Consider the following 17896-nt stretch of genomic DNA (forward strand, 5'->3'; position numbering starts at 1 on the left):
AATACGAATGGGACTAGACTGTCTTACTATAGGTAACATATTTGCCTTGCAGTACAAAACTCGCTGGAGAGTGTGACGGTGCATACGAGCCAGGTGCTAGTGTGCGGGTCAGAGGGCACCGTGGGCTGGGACGCGGCGTGTGCGCAGGCCGCGGCCGGCAGCCGACCCGAGCGAGCTCACGCGCGTGCTTTGATCACCGCGCTGGTCGTGGCTGCTGGCCCGCCCAGCGACCGCCGCCACGTGCTACTTCACCCTCTCATCATCGGGCAAGTGCTGTCTTACGTAGTGTCTAATTAACCCTCTATGTTGAGGCTGTTTCGATGCTGAAGAAACGACTACGATGATTTTTAAACGTTGATGGGCCACAGCTTCAAATTCCAGGATCACGTGAGATCCTGGAATTTGAAGCTGTGGCCCATCAACGTTTAAAAATCATCGGAACGATAAGGTCTCTTCGTGAGGCCTGTGTGTGTGGCTGTACTAGCCACGACTCATACGCGCAACGGCCCAAATGAGAGACTCAGTGCGGAAAACAGAGTCCAATTTACATTACATTACATGTCTTATGTAACTACGACTGATGCGTCCGCTCTGTGACGCCCGTATCTACTGTCACGCGGTATTATTTCGAATGAGTATAGTATTACACCTCTGTGTTATAAAATAAACGCCTCGGAGCTTGCCAGAGCAATAAATATGAATATTTTACTTCATCTTTACCTATTCTATTCCTATTCTATTCCTATTCCATTCTATTCTATTCTGTTCCATTCCATTCTATTCTATTCTATTTTATTGTATTGTATTCTATTCCATTCCATTCCATTCCATTCCAGTCCATTCCATTGTATTCCATTCCAGTCCAGTCCATTCCAGTCAATTCCATACCAGTCCTTTACTGTCCACTGTTGCACATATGCCTCCCACAAGATGGGTATTATATAATATATATTGTTTACGAAAATTTTACTTATCACTGAATAAATAGAGCTGAGCTTCAAGCGACGTGGGAGGCGTGGCGTCGTGCTGAGGGCGGCCACGCGGCCTGCGAGCCGACAATCCGACTGAACGTGGACTTCGATCGAATCACTCTGGACTTACGACCGGCGGACCTCACAGTGCTCAGTAATATACAACAGACGGTCGACGACCTATTCGGGGAGAAGGTGGTGAGTTGTATGTAATAGATAAGTCATCGTCATTATCATATCAATCTTTAACTGACCACTGGTGAATACAGGACATATAACAACAATTTTGATTTTTTTTTTACCATATAATTAAAATTCTGGGAGAGAATGCTATATAGTATAATTCCGCCTTTTGTACCATTTTTTTGGAATGTGGTCAATAAAGAATAAATAAATAAATATAACATTGGAGGGTTTTTCAGTAGTTGCCACTTTTGACAGGTGGATTGGCAACTACAGTTAGGCTCTTGATGTTTTAAGAGGGACGTTGCTGCCCATCCCTCGACTATATTAATTAATAGTTTATGTAGGTGTGTATTATTATGATTAATAAGCAGACATTGTGATTTGCTAGCGTCCACCGCCGACCTCTTCAGACAGCGAGGACACATGTCACGTCCACGAGGACGGTCCGATATCGCAGCCGTCCGTGCCGAGCTTAGTTCCCCGCACCTCCTCAGTCGCCTCCGTGGACATCGAGGCTGGTGATCACTACTACAAGGATGATCTGAGGTAATTATGCCTGTTATCGATGTATGAGAACGTGATGTATTTATCTCAGAGTCTCCCCAGCGGTGACGAGTGAGTTAAGTGTAAAAAATCCGCTCTGTTTTTTTTTTATATACAACTTAGAATGGCAAGCAAGCTGACGGCCCACCTGATGGAAAGTGGTAACCGTCGCCTATAGACGTGAGCAGTACCGTGGACATAACAGAGTATACTGTTTAGCCCACGATAATGTAGCCCAATGCGTTGCCATCCGTGAGGACTCAGGTGTTATTCCTCTGTACCCAGTAAATTCACGCCATATCCCACCCTTCAAACCGAAACACAGCTATGCAAACACAACTGCTTCACGGTTGAAACACGAATGGGACAGAGGTACCCAAGTAATCGACTTTTGTACAAAGTCTCCCTATGAGCGATTCCTTTATAACTTCTATATTTTTATTTTGACTGCACCATTTTAATGCGCAGAAACTCATTTTATTTATTAAATAATTAAATATAGATACGTCAAGATACATTGCGTGCGTAATTATATAGAACACAGCTTGTTTGCCATTCTAAGTTGTATAAAAAAAAAAAAATTATCACGCAAAATTGTATTTAAAAGTTGACTCGTTTTTCTCGTAGCATTTTTATATAGACATTTCTATGGAGATTGTATGCCATATATGGTTGTTTAGGAGTGGTGCATTCAAGATTGTGAGCGGCGGACAGCTGCCGATGGCGTATCAGGTGACGGTACACGGAAACGCGGTGTCGTGGCGCTACCCGCATCCCAGGACTGTGACGCGGATCGTTGCCTTCCCCATACCTGGACAGGTAGGTCCTATACTGTACTATACTATAGAATACTATTAACAAAAGAAAAAAAAATTATAAGTATTCTCGAAGTGTACTAAACGATTTCCAGTACATTATTCTTAAACGACTATTTTTGTGTTTATGTTACACTATTTTTTTTTTTTGATGGGTGATAATGGTATGGTAACCTCGTCTGCACTAACGGGATACGCTGGCGGTGCACCAGTGAAGGGCGATAGATGAGAATGAAAACAGGCCAGTCAGCCCATCATGACGAATTCACAAGTAATTAACCATGATACACTCCTCGCAAAAATTAAGGGAACATAAAAATTATTGAAATTTTTGGGTGATTTTCAACAGGCTGTATTTCAGTGAAAAATAATCGTACAGGAAATTTAAAAAAAGGGTTTTGAAGCTTGAAAACTCTAGTTTTCAGATTTTTCTATGATATGTCTATAATGAAATTATTTCATTTGTTTTTCACTTTTTACTCAATTTTTTGTTTTTTAAAAATTCAATATCAAAAAAAAATCGAAAAAAATCAAGAAAATTTTATGCAGATAAAGAAACGCGGCGCCCGCTTGCTGTGCGACCAGTAGTTCCAGAGGTATTAGCAGTTGAATGGAAAAGGATGCTTTTGCATTCAAAGTTCGATATCTCGGAGACAAATGGTCGTAATTGAGCCATCCAAAGCGGTTTTTGAAGCTGAATAAACACGCTAAGAGACCTATACAATGGAGTAGCTCGAAAAAATTTTTCCATGCCCATAGAGTGAAAAACAAAACCTAGAAAATTTAGAAAAAAATTATTTTCAGCTTTGTTTAAGAATTGCATAGAAACCGGAGCTCAAAAAATTTTTTCACCCAAAAATCTGAAAACTAGAGTTTTCAAGCTTCAAAACCCTTTTTTTAAATTTCCTGTACGATTATTTTTCACTGAAATACAGCCTGTTGAAAATCACCCAAAAATTTCAAAAAATTTTATGTTCCCTTAATTTTTGCGAGGAGTGTAGTTTCCACGGAGAACCGCGTGGAGGTCGACCTAGTTTGGTATATTGTTAGCAATGGGATTCTTAGTCTCTATTACTAACAATCCCTTTCCCCCCATGTTACACTATTAGGTTGTCAATTTTGTACAAGACTTTACAATCGACAGTGATAGTAAATGTTTAAATTAAGAATTCTGTATTCTAAATTTAAATATTTTTAATCGAGTGTGTATGATTGATGTCGTTATTTATTAATGTATGTGTGTGTGTTGAGAGTGCGTATGTGTGCACTCATGCATGTTTGCGTGCATCTGTTGGAATTAAAGTTGCTTTTTTTTGCAGAGTGTAATTATAAAATCAATACATACAATAAAATCGTAACTGGTTGCTGTCAGTACATGGAAGATATATAAGAAAAACTATTATAGAGGGAGGCTTTATGAACGCAAAAGAAACCAAAACAATGATCTTTAGAAATTTTGTCTGTTTGTCTGTACATTTATGCACGCTACTCTCAGAAACGTCTTAACCGAGTTGAATGCGGTTTTCACTAATACGTCGCAGTTTGCTGCACTTAACGTTTAGTGTTTGTTTTATTTCAATCAATCAGTTCATAGATAAAAAAGTTATATCAATCTTAAGAATCACGTATAAAAAAACAGTCGCTGAATTTTTTTTTTTTATTGTTTGTGATATGTATTAATTTTCGAAAATTCTGTCTGTATATACTCGTGAGAAGCCGGTTTGGATCGCTAGTTACAAAATATATTTGTTTACCATTGTGTATGTACTATGTGCGTAGGACAAGGAGACAGAGTGCGTGCTGGAACTGTACAGCCAGACCCTGGGCTGCTGGCAGCCACACACGTACTTCGAGCTGCCCGTCCACGAGCCTAGGGAGTTGAAGCTGTACGTCACGCCACCTGGTGGGTGCACAATATTATCAATATTTTTTTTAATGGGTGATAATGGAATGGTAAACCCGCCTGCGCTATTGGTATACGCTGGCGGGGCGCCAGTGCGAGATGACAGGTGGGTGAGGATGAAAAGTCGATTCGTACACAACTAGCAAATCCAATATGACATAAACTGACAGTTGATTAGTAGTTACAGTCATACATTTGTACGAATCGACCTAAATAAATAAATAAATAAATAATAATAATAATAAATTATAATGTAATTAATTTAATTTTGGCTGTTTAAAAAATTGTACACTGCTGTATCCGCTGACATTGATGCTCCTTTCCACTTTGGGTGTTGCTGGAAGAAAACTCTGATCAGAGTTAAGCTCGCCTTTGTACATTTGTTTACCTCTGTCATATTTTTATAACTAAAGTGTAAGTTGATCTAGAATCATGAAATTTGGCAAGAAGCAATGTCATGTAGCACAAATAAAAGAAAAAATCTGAAATACAATAAATATGGGATAATTTCACGAAAAACATTTTTTTTTTTGTGAATGTAGCTGTATATTTTTTTGCCTAACTGCTCTCATTTTAATATGTACTTTTTACATGCCTACTAGTTTGTACGGAACCCACGTTACTCGAGTTCGACTTGCACTTGACCAGCTTTTTTTATTTATACTATTATTAATTAAAACAATAGAGAATAGAAGAGGCAAAATGCGTGGCAAGGTGGCCCCGCATACGACATGACGATTTTTTAAAGAGCATAGTAGAAGGAAAAATAGAGGGCAAAAGAGGAAGAGGAAGTCCGAGGAATAACTACATGGGACAGATAAAGGAAACAGTAGGTGTCATGTCGTATAGGGAGGTCAAGGATATGGCCTGGGATAGAGCTGGCTGGAGGACGATGCATGAATTAGTTGCACCGACAAGAGGAAACTCTTAAATGAAAAGAAGAATTTTTTACAATACAGGGGGCAAACGAGCATGCAGCTCACCTGATGGTAAGTGACTACCGCCGCCCATGATCATCCACTAAACAACACCAACGGCATTGCAGGTGTGCTGCCGGCCTTTTAAAAAGGAGTATGCTCTTTTCTTGAAGGTTATGTTGTCGTATCGGTTCGGAAATACTGCTTGGACATCGGCGGGCTGTTTTACAATCACAGTTTGTTTCAGATGCCGTGTTTGCCGTAATGTGGCGAGTGCGCACTTACTCCGAGGCGTTAGACAAGACTGTACCATTCGAGTTCAACCTGATCAAGTTCTTGCCCAGAACCGATCCTTTGGTTTGTATTTATTTATTGTTTACAAGCAGCCAGCCCCAGCTTCGCAATATCTTCTATACTTATAATAAATCTGTAGAGAGGTCAATTCTGTACATGAAATATATTTCCAAAATAACTATCAGGGGGTGATTAGTGATCGATACTGATGCCAAAAATGCAATCAGTAAAATTTTCGTCTGTCTGTATGTATGTTCGTTATAGAAACAAAAACTACTCGACGGATTTTAACGATACTTGGTACAATTATTCTTCAAACTCCTGGGCAGGTTACATAGTATACTTTTCATCACGCTACGATCAATAGGAGCAGAGCAGTGAAGGGAAATGTTGGGAAAACGGGAGAAGTTACTCCATTTGTAAGCTTCCGTCGCGTGTGCAGCCTTAATGGCCACTTTTTAAAATGTAAAAATGTCCACCCGTGCGACGCCGGGACGGGCCGCTAGTTATATATATAAGCCTTCCTCTTGAATCACTCTATCTATTAAAAAAACCCGCTTCGAAATCCGTTGCGTAGTTTTAAAGATTTAAGCGTACATAGGGACGGACAGACGGCGACAGCGACTTTGTTTTATACTATGTAGTGATAGTAATAATTAATTAGTTTTTCAGTTGTCTGCCCACTGTTGACTATGATGCCTTTTTTTTTATACAACTTAGAATGGCAGACAAGCTGACGGCCCACCTGATGGAAAGTGGTAACCGTCGCCTATAAACATGAACAGTACCATGAACATAACAGAGTATACTGTTTCGCCCATGATACCCCCCATGCGTTGCCATTCCTGAGGACTCAGATGTTATTCCTCTGTACCCTGTAAATTCACGCCTTTGCCGTTCTAGCAGACCCGTCGTCCGATGACGTGTCGCTGGTGGTTGGATATAGGTTATAATGTAGATCTACTTGCACTGAACTTTCTCCAGAGGGAGACTTTGTACAAAAGTCGTTTGCTTGGCTACCTCTGTCCTATTCGTGTTTCAACCGTGAAGCAGTTGTGTTTGCATGGCTGTGTTTCGGTTTGAAGGGTGGGATATGACAGTGAATTTACAGGGTACAGAGGAATAATACCTGAGTCCTCAGGAATGGCAACTCATGGGCGGTATCATGGATGAAACAGTATACTCTGTTACGTCCATGGTATTGCTCATGTCTATAGGCGACGGTTACCACTTTCCATCAGGTAGACCGTCAGCTTGTTTGCCATTCTAAGTTGTATAAAAAATGCGCGCTCATTATGGAATTGCCTTTATCTAAGCACGTGCGCTCATTATGGAATTGCCTTTATTTGAGCACGTTCGCTCATTATGGAATTGCCTTTATCCGTTGACGCGTTTGTTCGCAACAGGCGTGCGAGAGTCCGCCCGGGTCGCAGGCGGGCCGCACGTCCGTACCCACCGGCGGCGTGACCGCCGAGCAGCTGTCGGGCGTACTCCGCGTGGACTCGTACTTCGCGCCGCGTCTGCTGCCGCGTGCCAAGCTCTCGCTGCGGATGGTCGCGTTCGAGCTGAACGCGCACAATTCCTTGCCCGCGCTCACTAGGTAACGATCGCATTTTATTAAGGTACGTTCTGTTGTACCATAGCCCTGTACGGGTTAGTGCTGCGTTGGCGCTCTAACCCACCGTGGTCAGCATTTCTGCTTCCCTTGACGAACAATGGCCACATTTTTATGTCTGTCTGTCTCGAGCATTCAAAGCGAACGGTTGCCTAAGGACATACAAACTATTTTGTCCTAAGTAATTTATTTTAATATATCGTGAGTGTAAACAATTGCTTTTTTTTTTTAAAAAATAAAGAACCCATTTGAGGTAATTCGCATAACAGTTAGTTTTTTTTTATAACACAGGGGGCAAACGAGCATGCAGCTCACCTGCTTGTAAATGACTACCGCCGCTCTTGAGCACCCGCAACACTAGAGACATTGCTGTGTTACCGGCCTTTTAAAAAGGAATATGCTCCTTTCTTGAAGGATACGATGTTGTATCGTTCTTATGTTTTTTTTTTAATGGATGATAATGGAATGGTAGCCCCGACTGCGCTAACGGTATACGCCGACGGGACACCAGTGAGAGATGACAGGCGGATAATAAAAAAGCAGGTCAGTTAGCCCATCGTGATGAATATATTTGGAATTTAGCACGATGGTTTTCAGGGGGAATCGCGTGGAGGTCGACCTGACAGGATATATGGTTAGCAATGGAACTGGTAGCCCGCATTTTTAACAATCCCTTTCTACCTCATTCTGTTGTTATGAGTATGTTAAGACATACCCTATCATATATAAATAAATAGATTATAAATATAGCTCCAATAGCAATGCATTTCTTGCAGTGGGGTTGCCAGTTTCTATTACTAATGATCTTTTCCCACCAGATAATAAGATTGAATAAACTTTTAGTTACAACTGACACGAATTTTATCTCTTTTAGGACCAAAACTCGTGTTAAACCAAAATTCTCCATCCCATCTTTCTCCAAGTCAAAATTCTCCATTCATTGTTTCTAATATTACAAAGGATATTTTTTATTTAAATTTGGTCGTGTCGTAAATTGCACGTCAGCCAAGCGACGGCGTTGGAAGGCTACTACGTGTCGCGTCCGCTGATGCGGTCGCACCGCGTGCTGCGCGTGAGTGCTCGCGATGTGATCGGCCACGCCCATCTCGACTCGCCCGCTGGCAAAATGCTCCTGCTCGACGCTAAGCTCGGGTGAGTCAGCTTATTATACTTGTATATACCGTGGCTTCGCTCGTGGCCATATTGTGATATTGAACGGCCTGCAACCGTTCTCAAGAAACGAGCTATCAAATACAAAAAGAGTTTTTCAAATCCGACTAGTAGTTACAGTTATTAGTGTCTTGTTATTTTATACCACTAAAGGTGAGAAACAAGTATACAGTCCGTCTGATGGTAAACGGTCACTGTGGCCAATGGATTCTTTGATACGTTCAACAAAATTTGATTATTTTGTCAGAAAATTGTACAGGCTGGTTCTCTATCTATATATTTAACCTTCCAGGAGCAATATCCTGGACAGCGGGACGGGCACGATGGAGAAGCTGGTGGAAGAGTTCCGCGTGCGGGCGGCCGCGTCGGTGGGGACGGGCGGCCCCCGAGTGCGCTGTAGAGCCGCGTGCGTGCACGCTCTACTGCACGTGCCGCGTATGCGAACGCTGCTATCGCTCGCGGCCGACTGGAAGGCTGCCATAGACAAGGTACAAAATGTAATAGAAATTAATTAGAGGCTGTTAGCCTTGACAAAGGCCCTAAGAATTTTTTGATGAATGGAATGGTAACCCTACCCACACTATCGGTATACACTGTCGGGGCACCAGTGAAGGATGATATGTGAGGATGAAGCAGATCAGGATGAAGCAGGTCAGTTAGCCCATCGTGATGAATTTAATAATAATTGTTCACGATTGTTACCAATGGGAACCGCGTGAAGGTTGACCTAATAGGGGATATTGCTAGCAATGGGGCTACTAAACTCCATTGCTAACAATCCCTCCCCCCCCCCCCTCCTAAGAATATTAGATTCGCATTTCCGAAGTCATTTATAGTTTCTGCTCTACCAAAAAGTTATTTTGCCCTACCTTGGATCTAGGTACGACCCTAAAAATATGTTCTCAAACAAAATTAATACTTAATTATGTAAAAGCAAGACGAACAGACAAAATGTACAATTTTGTTGCTAAATAGCGATTAGATATACATGTTTTGTGTGTTTTTTTTTTTATATACAACTTAGAATGGCATACAAGCTGACGGCCCACTTGATGGAAAGTGGTAACCGTCGCCTATAGACATGAGCAGTAGCATGGACATAACAGAGCATGCTGTTTCGCCCATGATACCCCCCATGCGTTGCCTTATTGCGTTATTTATAAAGGGTATTCTTACAAGTTCAGAGCGAGGATGTTTTTATTAGAACTCATAAATTTGAGCTTCCAATTATAACCAAATCTCATTAATAAAATCTAATCAAGTGTTTTTAATTGGCAGTTATGTTTTTGCCGACGAGGAGGGGGAGGGGAGAAATTCAAATAATTTTTCTTTGTAAATACCATCTTAATAGCTAACTAATCGAATCTATATACCAAAACGCATACAGTGTGCGGGGAAGCCTGCGACAGATGAGCCACAACCGGAAGTGAAGGTGCGTACTGCGGGCGAGGCGGCGGCGGCGGCGGCTGAAGCGCTGGAGGGCCGCGTATCGCTTTGGGTGCACAACAGCTGCGCGTCCGCACTGCGTATCGGACAAGAGGGCACTGATGAAGTCGTACCGCTAGGGCCTGGAGCCAGGCTCGCGTACAGGTACATAGTCTTTCACGACTCCCAGATACCACCAAAAAAAAAATTGTCTACGTAACGTTTTAGTTGTCAGAAATATCAATGTTTGAGACATCTCCGAGTATTCTGTTATGTTCTATGTACATATACGACCATTTGGCCGTGGACTGTTGTTTACTGTTTTTTTTTTGTTACATAAAAAATAAATTTAAAAAAATTGCTCTAACAATGAACGTTTTAAAATTATTGTAGCAACATTCAAAAGTTTGGAATTATGGTCCCGGCATAGAATAGGCCACCCCTTTTTCGTGGGTGTCGTAAGAGGCTACTAAGGGAAGGCGAGGGATGGGCAATAGTTTTCCCCTTAAAACATCTCCAAAGTCTAACTGCGGTTGCCAACTCGCCTGCAAAGCGTGGCAACTACTGTCAAAACCTCCTTTATGGGGAAGGCTTATGTTCAGCAGTGGACAGTTAATAACTGATAGATGATGATTATTTAAAATTTGGTACATATAAACATTTTTAAATTGCCTAATTGTCTGTTATATTTTAGTAATAAAAATTGGCGAATAATTGAGTAATTAGTAATTTAAGTAATAATTAAGTAATTTATGTATTAGTAATGTTAGTAATAGCATTTGGCGTTCCATTGTTTCTGCCTACCCTAATGGGAGACAGGCGTGACAGATATGTATGTATGTATCAAAATAATGACAATAACGAAAAAGGAAACACAGATGCTTGAGACATTCAACATGTGAGACAGGCAGATATGTATATATGCACAGGCAGACAGTGACAGATATGTATGTATGTATGTAATAAAAATGACAAAACTAAAATACTGAATTAATTTTGATAACTTTTATATGACACCGATCTATGTGTTAAAAAAAGATCCAAATCGGTTAACAACTGACGAAGTTACGAGGTAAGAAACATTAAAAAAAAAATACAATCGAATTAGGAACCATCTTGTTTTTGAAGTCGGTTGGAAACAACCTACCATTTATATTATTATTTTAGTATTATTATATGATGTGTTAATTTTCAGGTGGCGTAGTCCTGTGGCTGCTAAGAAGCTGCGCATTGCCCTCGCTGGGCCCACAGCTGACTGGCGTTGGTCCAACAGTGAGTACAATAATAATAAATATTCAGTGAGAATAGTCCTAAATACACTCATATACGTATAATGGAAACTCTTTAAATCTACATGTATATTATATGTTACGCCTGTCCTCCATAGAGGTTGGCAGAGACAATAGAACGCCGCATGCTCTGAGTAAAACAGACCTCTTTCGATTTCTTCACATTCTGTTATCAATTCGTAAACGGTCATCTTAGATTATATAGATCAGTGATTTGCAACCTTTTTTTTTTTTGTTGCGGCACATATTTAACGATTTCAAAATTTGGCGGCACACAAAGAAAAAGATAAAAATTTTATTTATCATATCATATCCCACCCTTCAAACCGAAACACAGCCATGCAAATACAACTGCTGCGGTAGAAACACGAATAGGACAGAGGTACCCAAGCAATCGACTTTTGTACAAAGTCTCCCTCTGGCATCTTTTTAATATATAAACATTAATTTTATTTATAAGATAATACGTTAATATACATTTTATGCGTAAGTTAGCTATATAGAATATTGATAAAAAAAACGAGTCAGTTAATTTGACAATTAGCTGACAAAAGTTGACCCGTTTTTGAGGCTCGACGCTCTATCTATATAATCTATAGATCTAAGCACGTCATATTTGATCGATATACGCCCCTCTAGGGCGACCCCTACTGATATTTCGAAACTGATATTTCCATTCATTTATACTAATAAATCATAAATAATAAAGATTTGTTTATAATGTATAAACACAAAACTATTTAACCGAATTTAAAAATTCTTTTATTTACAGAAAGGTACATTATTAGAGAGTAACTTAGGCTATATCTATTCGTGCGAAACCGGGCCAGTACGCTAGTGTTTCATATAGAAAAGTAAATCATTTCTATAGAAAATCACTTAAAAATCACTTATGGCATTAAGCTCGCCATTTGTACAAAATTTTATTGTGCAATAAAGAATAGATAAATAAATAAACATTTGATAGGTCCACCTACAGAGTAAAATACGTTACTGTCATGTGCTCATTCAAGAATTTGACTGACTTTGCATAAGTCAGTGATGTTAGTCAAGTCAAACGTCAGTTATCCACGTCAGAGGGCCGCATGCACAATAAAGGTGGTCTACAAACTTGACACCAGAGGGCGACGCTGTCTGACTGTTACCTCTGGTACTACACGTACTACTACTGTTACCGGGGGAAAGGGATTGTTGATATTGAGATGTAACAGACCCGTTTACTAGCAATATACCCTAACAGGTTATCCTTCATGCGATTCCCTCTTGAAACAATCGTGGTTGATGACTTCATCACGATGAAGCAACTGACTTGCTTCATCCTCACTTATCATTCTTCATTGGTGCCCCGCCACCGTATACCAATAACGCAGGCCGGGTAACCATTCTATTTGTGTCCATTGAAAAAAAAAAACTATTGTCGCTACTTGTTCTTTATGGCATTGCGTTCTATTTTTGTCCATTAAAAAAAATCTACTACCACTACTTGTTCTTCACACTGTGGCATTGTATAACACTACAACTGTATGTGTATATGTGTAAGGCATCCCATTCATGGGCGGTAGCACGCGCGTCCGTTTGGAAGACGGCGTGCACGTGCACGTGCGCGTGGAGGACGCGGGCGCGACGAGGACCATGCACCTATCCGGCCGGCTTACGCTCGCCAACATGCTCAGGCGGAACGTGCTCTACAAGGTACAGTATACTAATGTAATTTAAACACTATTAAATTAAACACAAGAATTGTTTTTACATGGCAATAACATATATAATAATAATAAACCTGATATCGTGGTAATGGATCGGGCACTCCCGAGGGTGTTTTTGGTAGATGTCACAATACCGCATGATGAGAACCTCGTGAAAGCCGAAACCGAGAAAAAGAGAAAATATCTCGACCTGGCTCACGAAGTGATCGAAATGTGGGAGGTGGCGTCCACCGAAATCATTCCAATCGTTTTGTCGGTGAACGGTCTTTTCCCAACTAGTCTGGAACAACATCTCAGACGGTTGGGATTCCGAGGCGGCTCACTCTCGGCGAAGATACAGAAAGCGGTGCTCTTAGATTCTGCCCGCATTGTACGCCGGTTTCTCTCCCTGGGGCCCTGAACCCCGACCAATGCTTTTGCCGGGGGTTAGTTTCCCATCTCCTCTCCTTAAGAGGGGAGATGTGAATTTTTTGAAAAAAAAAATAATTATATGTTCTTTATTGCCAAGTACTTAACCCATAGAGGTATAATTGTATTACAGTGTACATATAAAATATAATAATCAAAACATAAAAAACATAAAAATTAAAACATGTAAAAAATAATAAATTACGGACAGAATACAGTCATCTCATATCTGATAGAGAAAAAAAATTTTATGAAAAACATTACAATTGGCTTATAGAGCAATGTCTTTATTTACTTGAAGACTATTTTAATGTAATATTTTAAGAACAAGTTCCAAATGATTTTTTTTTATACCACTGAGGTGGCAAGCAAGCATACGGCTCACCTGATGGTAAGCGGTTACCGTAGCCTATGAACGCCTGCGATACCAGAGGTATTACGCGCGCGTTGCCGACCCTGAAGAAACCTCTTTACCTCCCTTTTGAAGAACCCCATGCTGTAGTCTCTTGGGAAAACTTCGGCAGGGAGCTCATTCCATAACCTGAGTGTTTGTGGGAGAAAACATATCTGAAACCGCGTTGTACGCGACCATTGAGGCTGTAGGACATGAGGATGAACTCCCTCTCGATGGCGAGCCGTACGATGGTAGAAAGTGGTTGTGGGCGTCATATTGATTTTTTGTTTGCACGCCGCACGCTTGAATTCAGAGGTTCTTTTCTTTAACATAAAACACTTTTAATGTAATAACCTGTATTCGAGCAAATAAAGTTATCGTTCATTCATTCATTTTATTCCGGGAAAAAATACGTCTTATGGAATATATATGTAAAAGACATAAAAAAATATAGATAAAACCTCAAGGTAGAGACAAGTCGAAATTCTCCTTTTTTTTCTATATTTCAATTATTTAGATATGCGATAGAAATCCAACTGTAAATAGATTTTTTTTGATGGGTGAAAATGGTATGGTAGCCCCGCATGCGCTAACGGGATATGCTGGAGGAGCACCAGTGAAGGGTGATGGATGAGAATGAAAACAGGCCAGTTAGCCCATCATGATAAATTCATCAGGAATTAACAATGATAGGTTCCAGGGAGAATCGCGAGGAGGTGGACCTTATTGGGTATATTGCTAGCAATGGGATTCTCAGTCTCCATTACTAACAATCCCTTTCCCCCACTGTAAATAGTTAGGTACAGGATTTAATTTCTAATTTATGATGTCATGTTGCCGTTTATACATTGTATTTTTCACAATCGGTAGCGAACGTTAAGTAATATAGTTAATTCGTACACGTTCCAGGTGCGTGCGCACTGTCCGTCGTCGAATCAGTGGCGCACCGTGTGCTCGGGCGAGCTCGAGTACGAGAGCGTCGGCCGCAGCGTCATCTGCGCCGCCGACTGCGACATGGTGCTCAAGTATGCATTGCCATCATTATTGTTAACTAGTTAAAACCAGTTTGAACCGGCTAAGAGTTTTAACTTTAGAATATACTAGCGACCCGCATTACCTTCGCACAGGTGCAATGCTGATACTAAATATACCTACCTACTTCAAAATGTCCTTATAAATAACGTTTACAGCTTTTTTGTCATTAGACAATACAAACATGATAAAGTGCGCCGCCGGTCGCGCTGGTACCGCCGCACCGCTATGTCCCTGCATTTTAAATCTGTAATATCTTCGGAAATATTCATTTAAATTACATGCTGTAAAAGGTCATATTGGTCTATATTAAATGGACAATGTTTTTAAGGTACAAGTCTCCGCAGAGACATCTATGTTACTATTTTTTTTTGTGTAATTATAGAATAAAGTTCACATCACACGACACCGGCTGGTCGGGCGATATTCCATTGAAGGAATGCCCCAAAGAGAATGTGCCGTGGTTAGTGAAAGGTAAGATTTTCAGACTACCTTCCTTCCTTGATTTATTTATTTTATACAGTGCACTTTGCTAACGAATAATAATAATAAATATTAATTATTCATCTGTTGCTATTTATAACCGACTTCTAAAAGGAGGTTTTCAATTCGATTGTATTTTCTTTTATGTTTATTACCTCATAACTCCGTGGTTAATGAACCGATTTGAAATATTCTTTTTTTTATCTAAAAAAATATACTTACAGATTGGTCCCATAGAAGTTTTACCATAATCGGTTCAGTAATTTAATTGTCAAATCAGATTAATTAGTTTCATTAGTTTAATTATTAATTAGTAGGTCTTTTTATGAGACACATTATTAAATTGTCATTAAGTTATATTGAAACAGACTGTGTGGTCCCGGCATAGAATAGGCCACCTCTTCCTTTCCCATGGACGTTGTATGAGACTACTAGGATCCGGAGCAATATGGGTGTCGTAATATAGTGCAGATATAGTACTGTTTATGAAGAATTACCACTTTGAAATTTTCCATTCAAGTTTTTTATTTATACAACTTAGAGTGGCAAACAAGCTGACGGCATACCTGATGGAAAGTGGTAACCGTCGCCTATAGACATGAGCAGTACCATGCACATAACAGACTACTGTTTCGCCCATGATACCCCCAATGCGTTGCCTTTCCTGAGAACTCATGTGTTATTCCTCTGTACCTAGTAAATTCACGCCATATCCCATCCTTCAAACCGAAACACAGCCATGCAAATACAACTGCTTCACGGTTGAAACACGAATGGGACAGAGGTACCCAAGCAAACGACTTTTGTACAAAGTCTCCCTCTGGTAGAAGTAAGTTAACATATTCTTAATAGAATAAAAAATAATGTAAATATAAAACATTTAATTAGCATTAATGGCCTATTCAATGCAGGTCTCGGCATAGAATAGGCCAGTCCTTCCTTTACTGTGGGTGTCATAAGAGGCAACCAAAGGAACTTGATAGTATAGGGACGGGCAGTAGCGTCCCTCTTAAAACATTTCCAAAGCCAAACTGTGGTTACTAACCCGCCAGCCAAGCGTGGCAACTATTCTTTATTCTTTATTCTTTATTCTTTATTGTACACAAAACATACTGGTAATTACAATTCATTATAAACATAATGTACAAAGGCGAGCTTATCTCTAATAAGAGATTTCTTCCAGCAAAACCTTTCCATGTTAATGTGTTATTTTATAAATAAAAATAGGCAGTCATACGATCTGCATATATTGCATAAACGCATAAGTTATGTATACACAAAGAATAATACAAACTACACATTATAAATTACATAAAATACCCTGTAAACATACACATATATTTACACAAACATACATATACACATACATATATATACACATATAAACATATATAAATATACATACACATATACATAATACGTCAGCATAGTGATAAGTAATGCTCTCTTAGACGACGCTTAAACATGCCTATACTTGCCGATTCCCTTATTTCGGATGGCAGACTATTCCATAGTCGAATGGATATAACTGTAAAGGAATTCCCAAAAGCCTGAGTATGATGTGGTGGAGTTCTTAGAAGTAATCGTGTCTGAGGGCGAAGTGGTTTATCTCTTGAATATAAATATTCATAACGCTCGCGGAGATAACAAGGAATGGAGGGATTATGCAAGATATTGTAAAGAAGCGTCAGTATATGGACATTCAATCGAAAACGTGAAGGTAACCATTTCAATTCTTTTCGATATTTGGAGACATGATCAAACTTACGCAAACCATAAACGAAACGAATGCATAAATTTTGTAGACGGTCAATTTTAGAAAATAACTCTGAAGTGGCGTCAAGAAAACATACATCTGCATAATCCATAAGGGGAAATAATAATGTTTGGGCTAAATTGACCTTTGTTTTAATAGGTAGAAAATTTTGTAGACGTCTGAGTGAGTGAACAGTCGCATGTACTTTTTTACTTATCTGGTTTACGTGAGACGTCCAGGAAAGATTTCTGTCAAAAAGTACGCCCAGATTTTTAACGACATTTGTATATGATATTATTGTCCCCTCATACACCACAGGTGGAACAGTCATACGATCTAATAAATCTGTCATGTATCTGCTTCCGATAATAATAACTTGTGATTTTGTTGGATTCACTAATAGACCATATGCATTTGCCCATCTTGAAATGTTTACCAGATCATGATTAATCAAGTCTATAGCAGTACCGATATCACAAATGTCAAAAAAACTGTACAGCTGCAAGTCATCTGCGTATAGATGGAAGTAGGATGAAAAACGTCCTGCCAAGGAATTAATGAAAATAGAAAATAGAAGTGGTGACAGGACGCCACCCTGTGGAACGCCGGCAACAAGACCACACCAGTCGGAGCTGGTTTCATCCGACCGAACACACTGCATACGCCCCACAAGATAAGAATTAAACCATGCTATTACCAGTGGAGATATATTAAGTGAGTCAAGGATACCGAGAAGGATATCAAAATCTATTGAATTAAAGGCACTACTAAAGTCGAGTAAAGTGAGAATACATAGCTGTTTCCTATCCTTAGCAAGACGAATATCCTCAGTAACTTTTAGTAGTGCAGTGACAGTACTGTGAGCTGTACGAAACCCAGACTGAAAAGGAGTAAGGAGTTTATTTTAAAAAGATAAGATGACAATTGATCGTAAACTAGATTTTCAAGTACTTTAGATAGAACAGGTAAGATAGAAATAGGACGATACT

The 17896-nt window shown here is 39.8% G+C and overlaps 1 protein-coding gene across 13 annotated transcripts in view; it reads left to right on the forward strand.

Annotated features, from left to right (window-relative positions):
- The window catches only part of LOC113516347 (intermembrane lipid transfer protein VPS13B), a 124474-nt gene that overhangs the window by 50338 nt on the left and 56240 nt on the right, over nucleotides 1–17896 (forward strand). For 12 of the 13 annotated variants that reach the window (XM_052896604.1, XM_052896608.1, XM_052896605.1 and 9 more), the window contains exons 46-59: nucleotides 53–266; nucleotides 989–1169; nucleotides 1546–1703; nucleotides 2381–2519; nucleotides 4295–4418; nucleotides 5583–5692; nucleotides 7036–7229; nucleotides 8250–8396; nucleotides 8707–8902; nucleotides 9802–10004; nucleotides 11035–11111; nucleotides 12669–12820; nucleotides 14546–14661; nucleotides 15054–15142. In XM_052896604.1, the coding sequence (XP_052752564.1) occupies nucleotides 53–266; nucleotides 989–1169; nucleotides 1546–1703; nucleotides 2381–2519; nucleotides 4295–4418; nucleotides 5583–5692; nucleotides 7036–7229; nucleotides 8250–8396; nucleotides 8707–8902; nucleotides 9802–10004; nucleotides 11035–11111; nucleotides 12669–12820; nucleotides 14546–14661; nucleotides 15054–15142 (2100 nt within the window). The remainder of the gene's footprint in view (nucleotides 1–52; nucleotides 267–988; nucleotides 1170–1545; nucleotides 1704–2380; nucleotides 2520–4294; nucleotides 4419–5582; nucleotides 5693–7035; nucleotides 7230–8249; nucleotides 8397–8706; nucleotides 8903–9801; nucleotides 10005–11034; nucleotides 11112–12668; nucleotides 12821–14545; nucleotides 14662–15053; nucleotides 15143–17896) is intronic. The other variant, XM_052896611.1, reaches the window with a different exon arrangement.

Source organism: Galleria mellonella, unplaced genomic scaffold (assembly GCF_026898425.1).
Source record: "Galleria mellonella isolate WM207_F2 unplaced genomic scaffold, CSIRO_AGI_GalMel_v1 utg33, whole genome shotgun sequence".
In the NCBI taxonomy this organism is placed as follows: domain Eukaryota; kingdom Metazoa; phylum Arthropoda; class Insecta; order Lepidoptera; family Pyralidae; genus Galleria; species Galleria mellonella.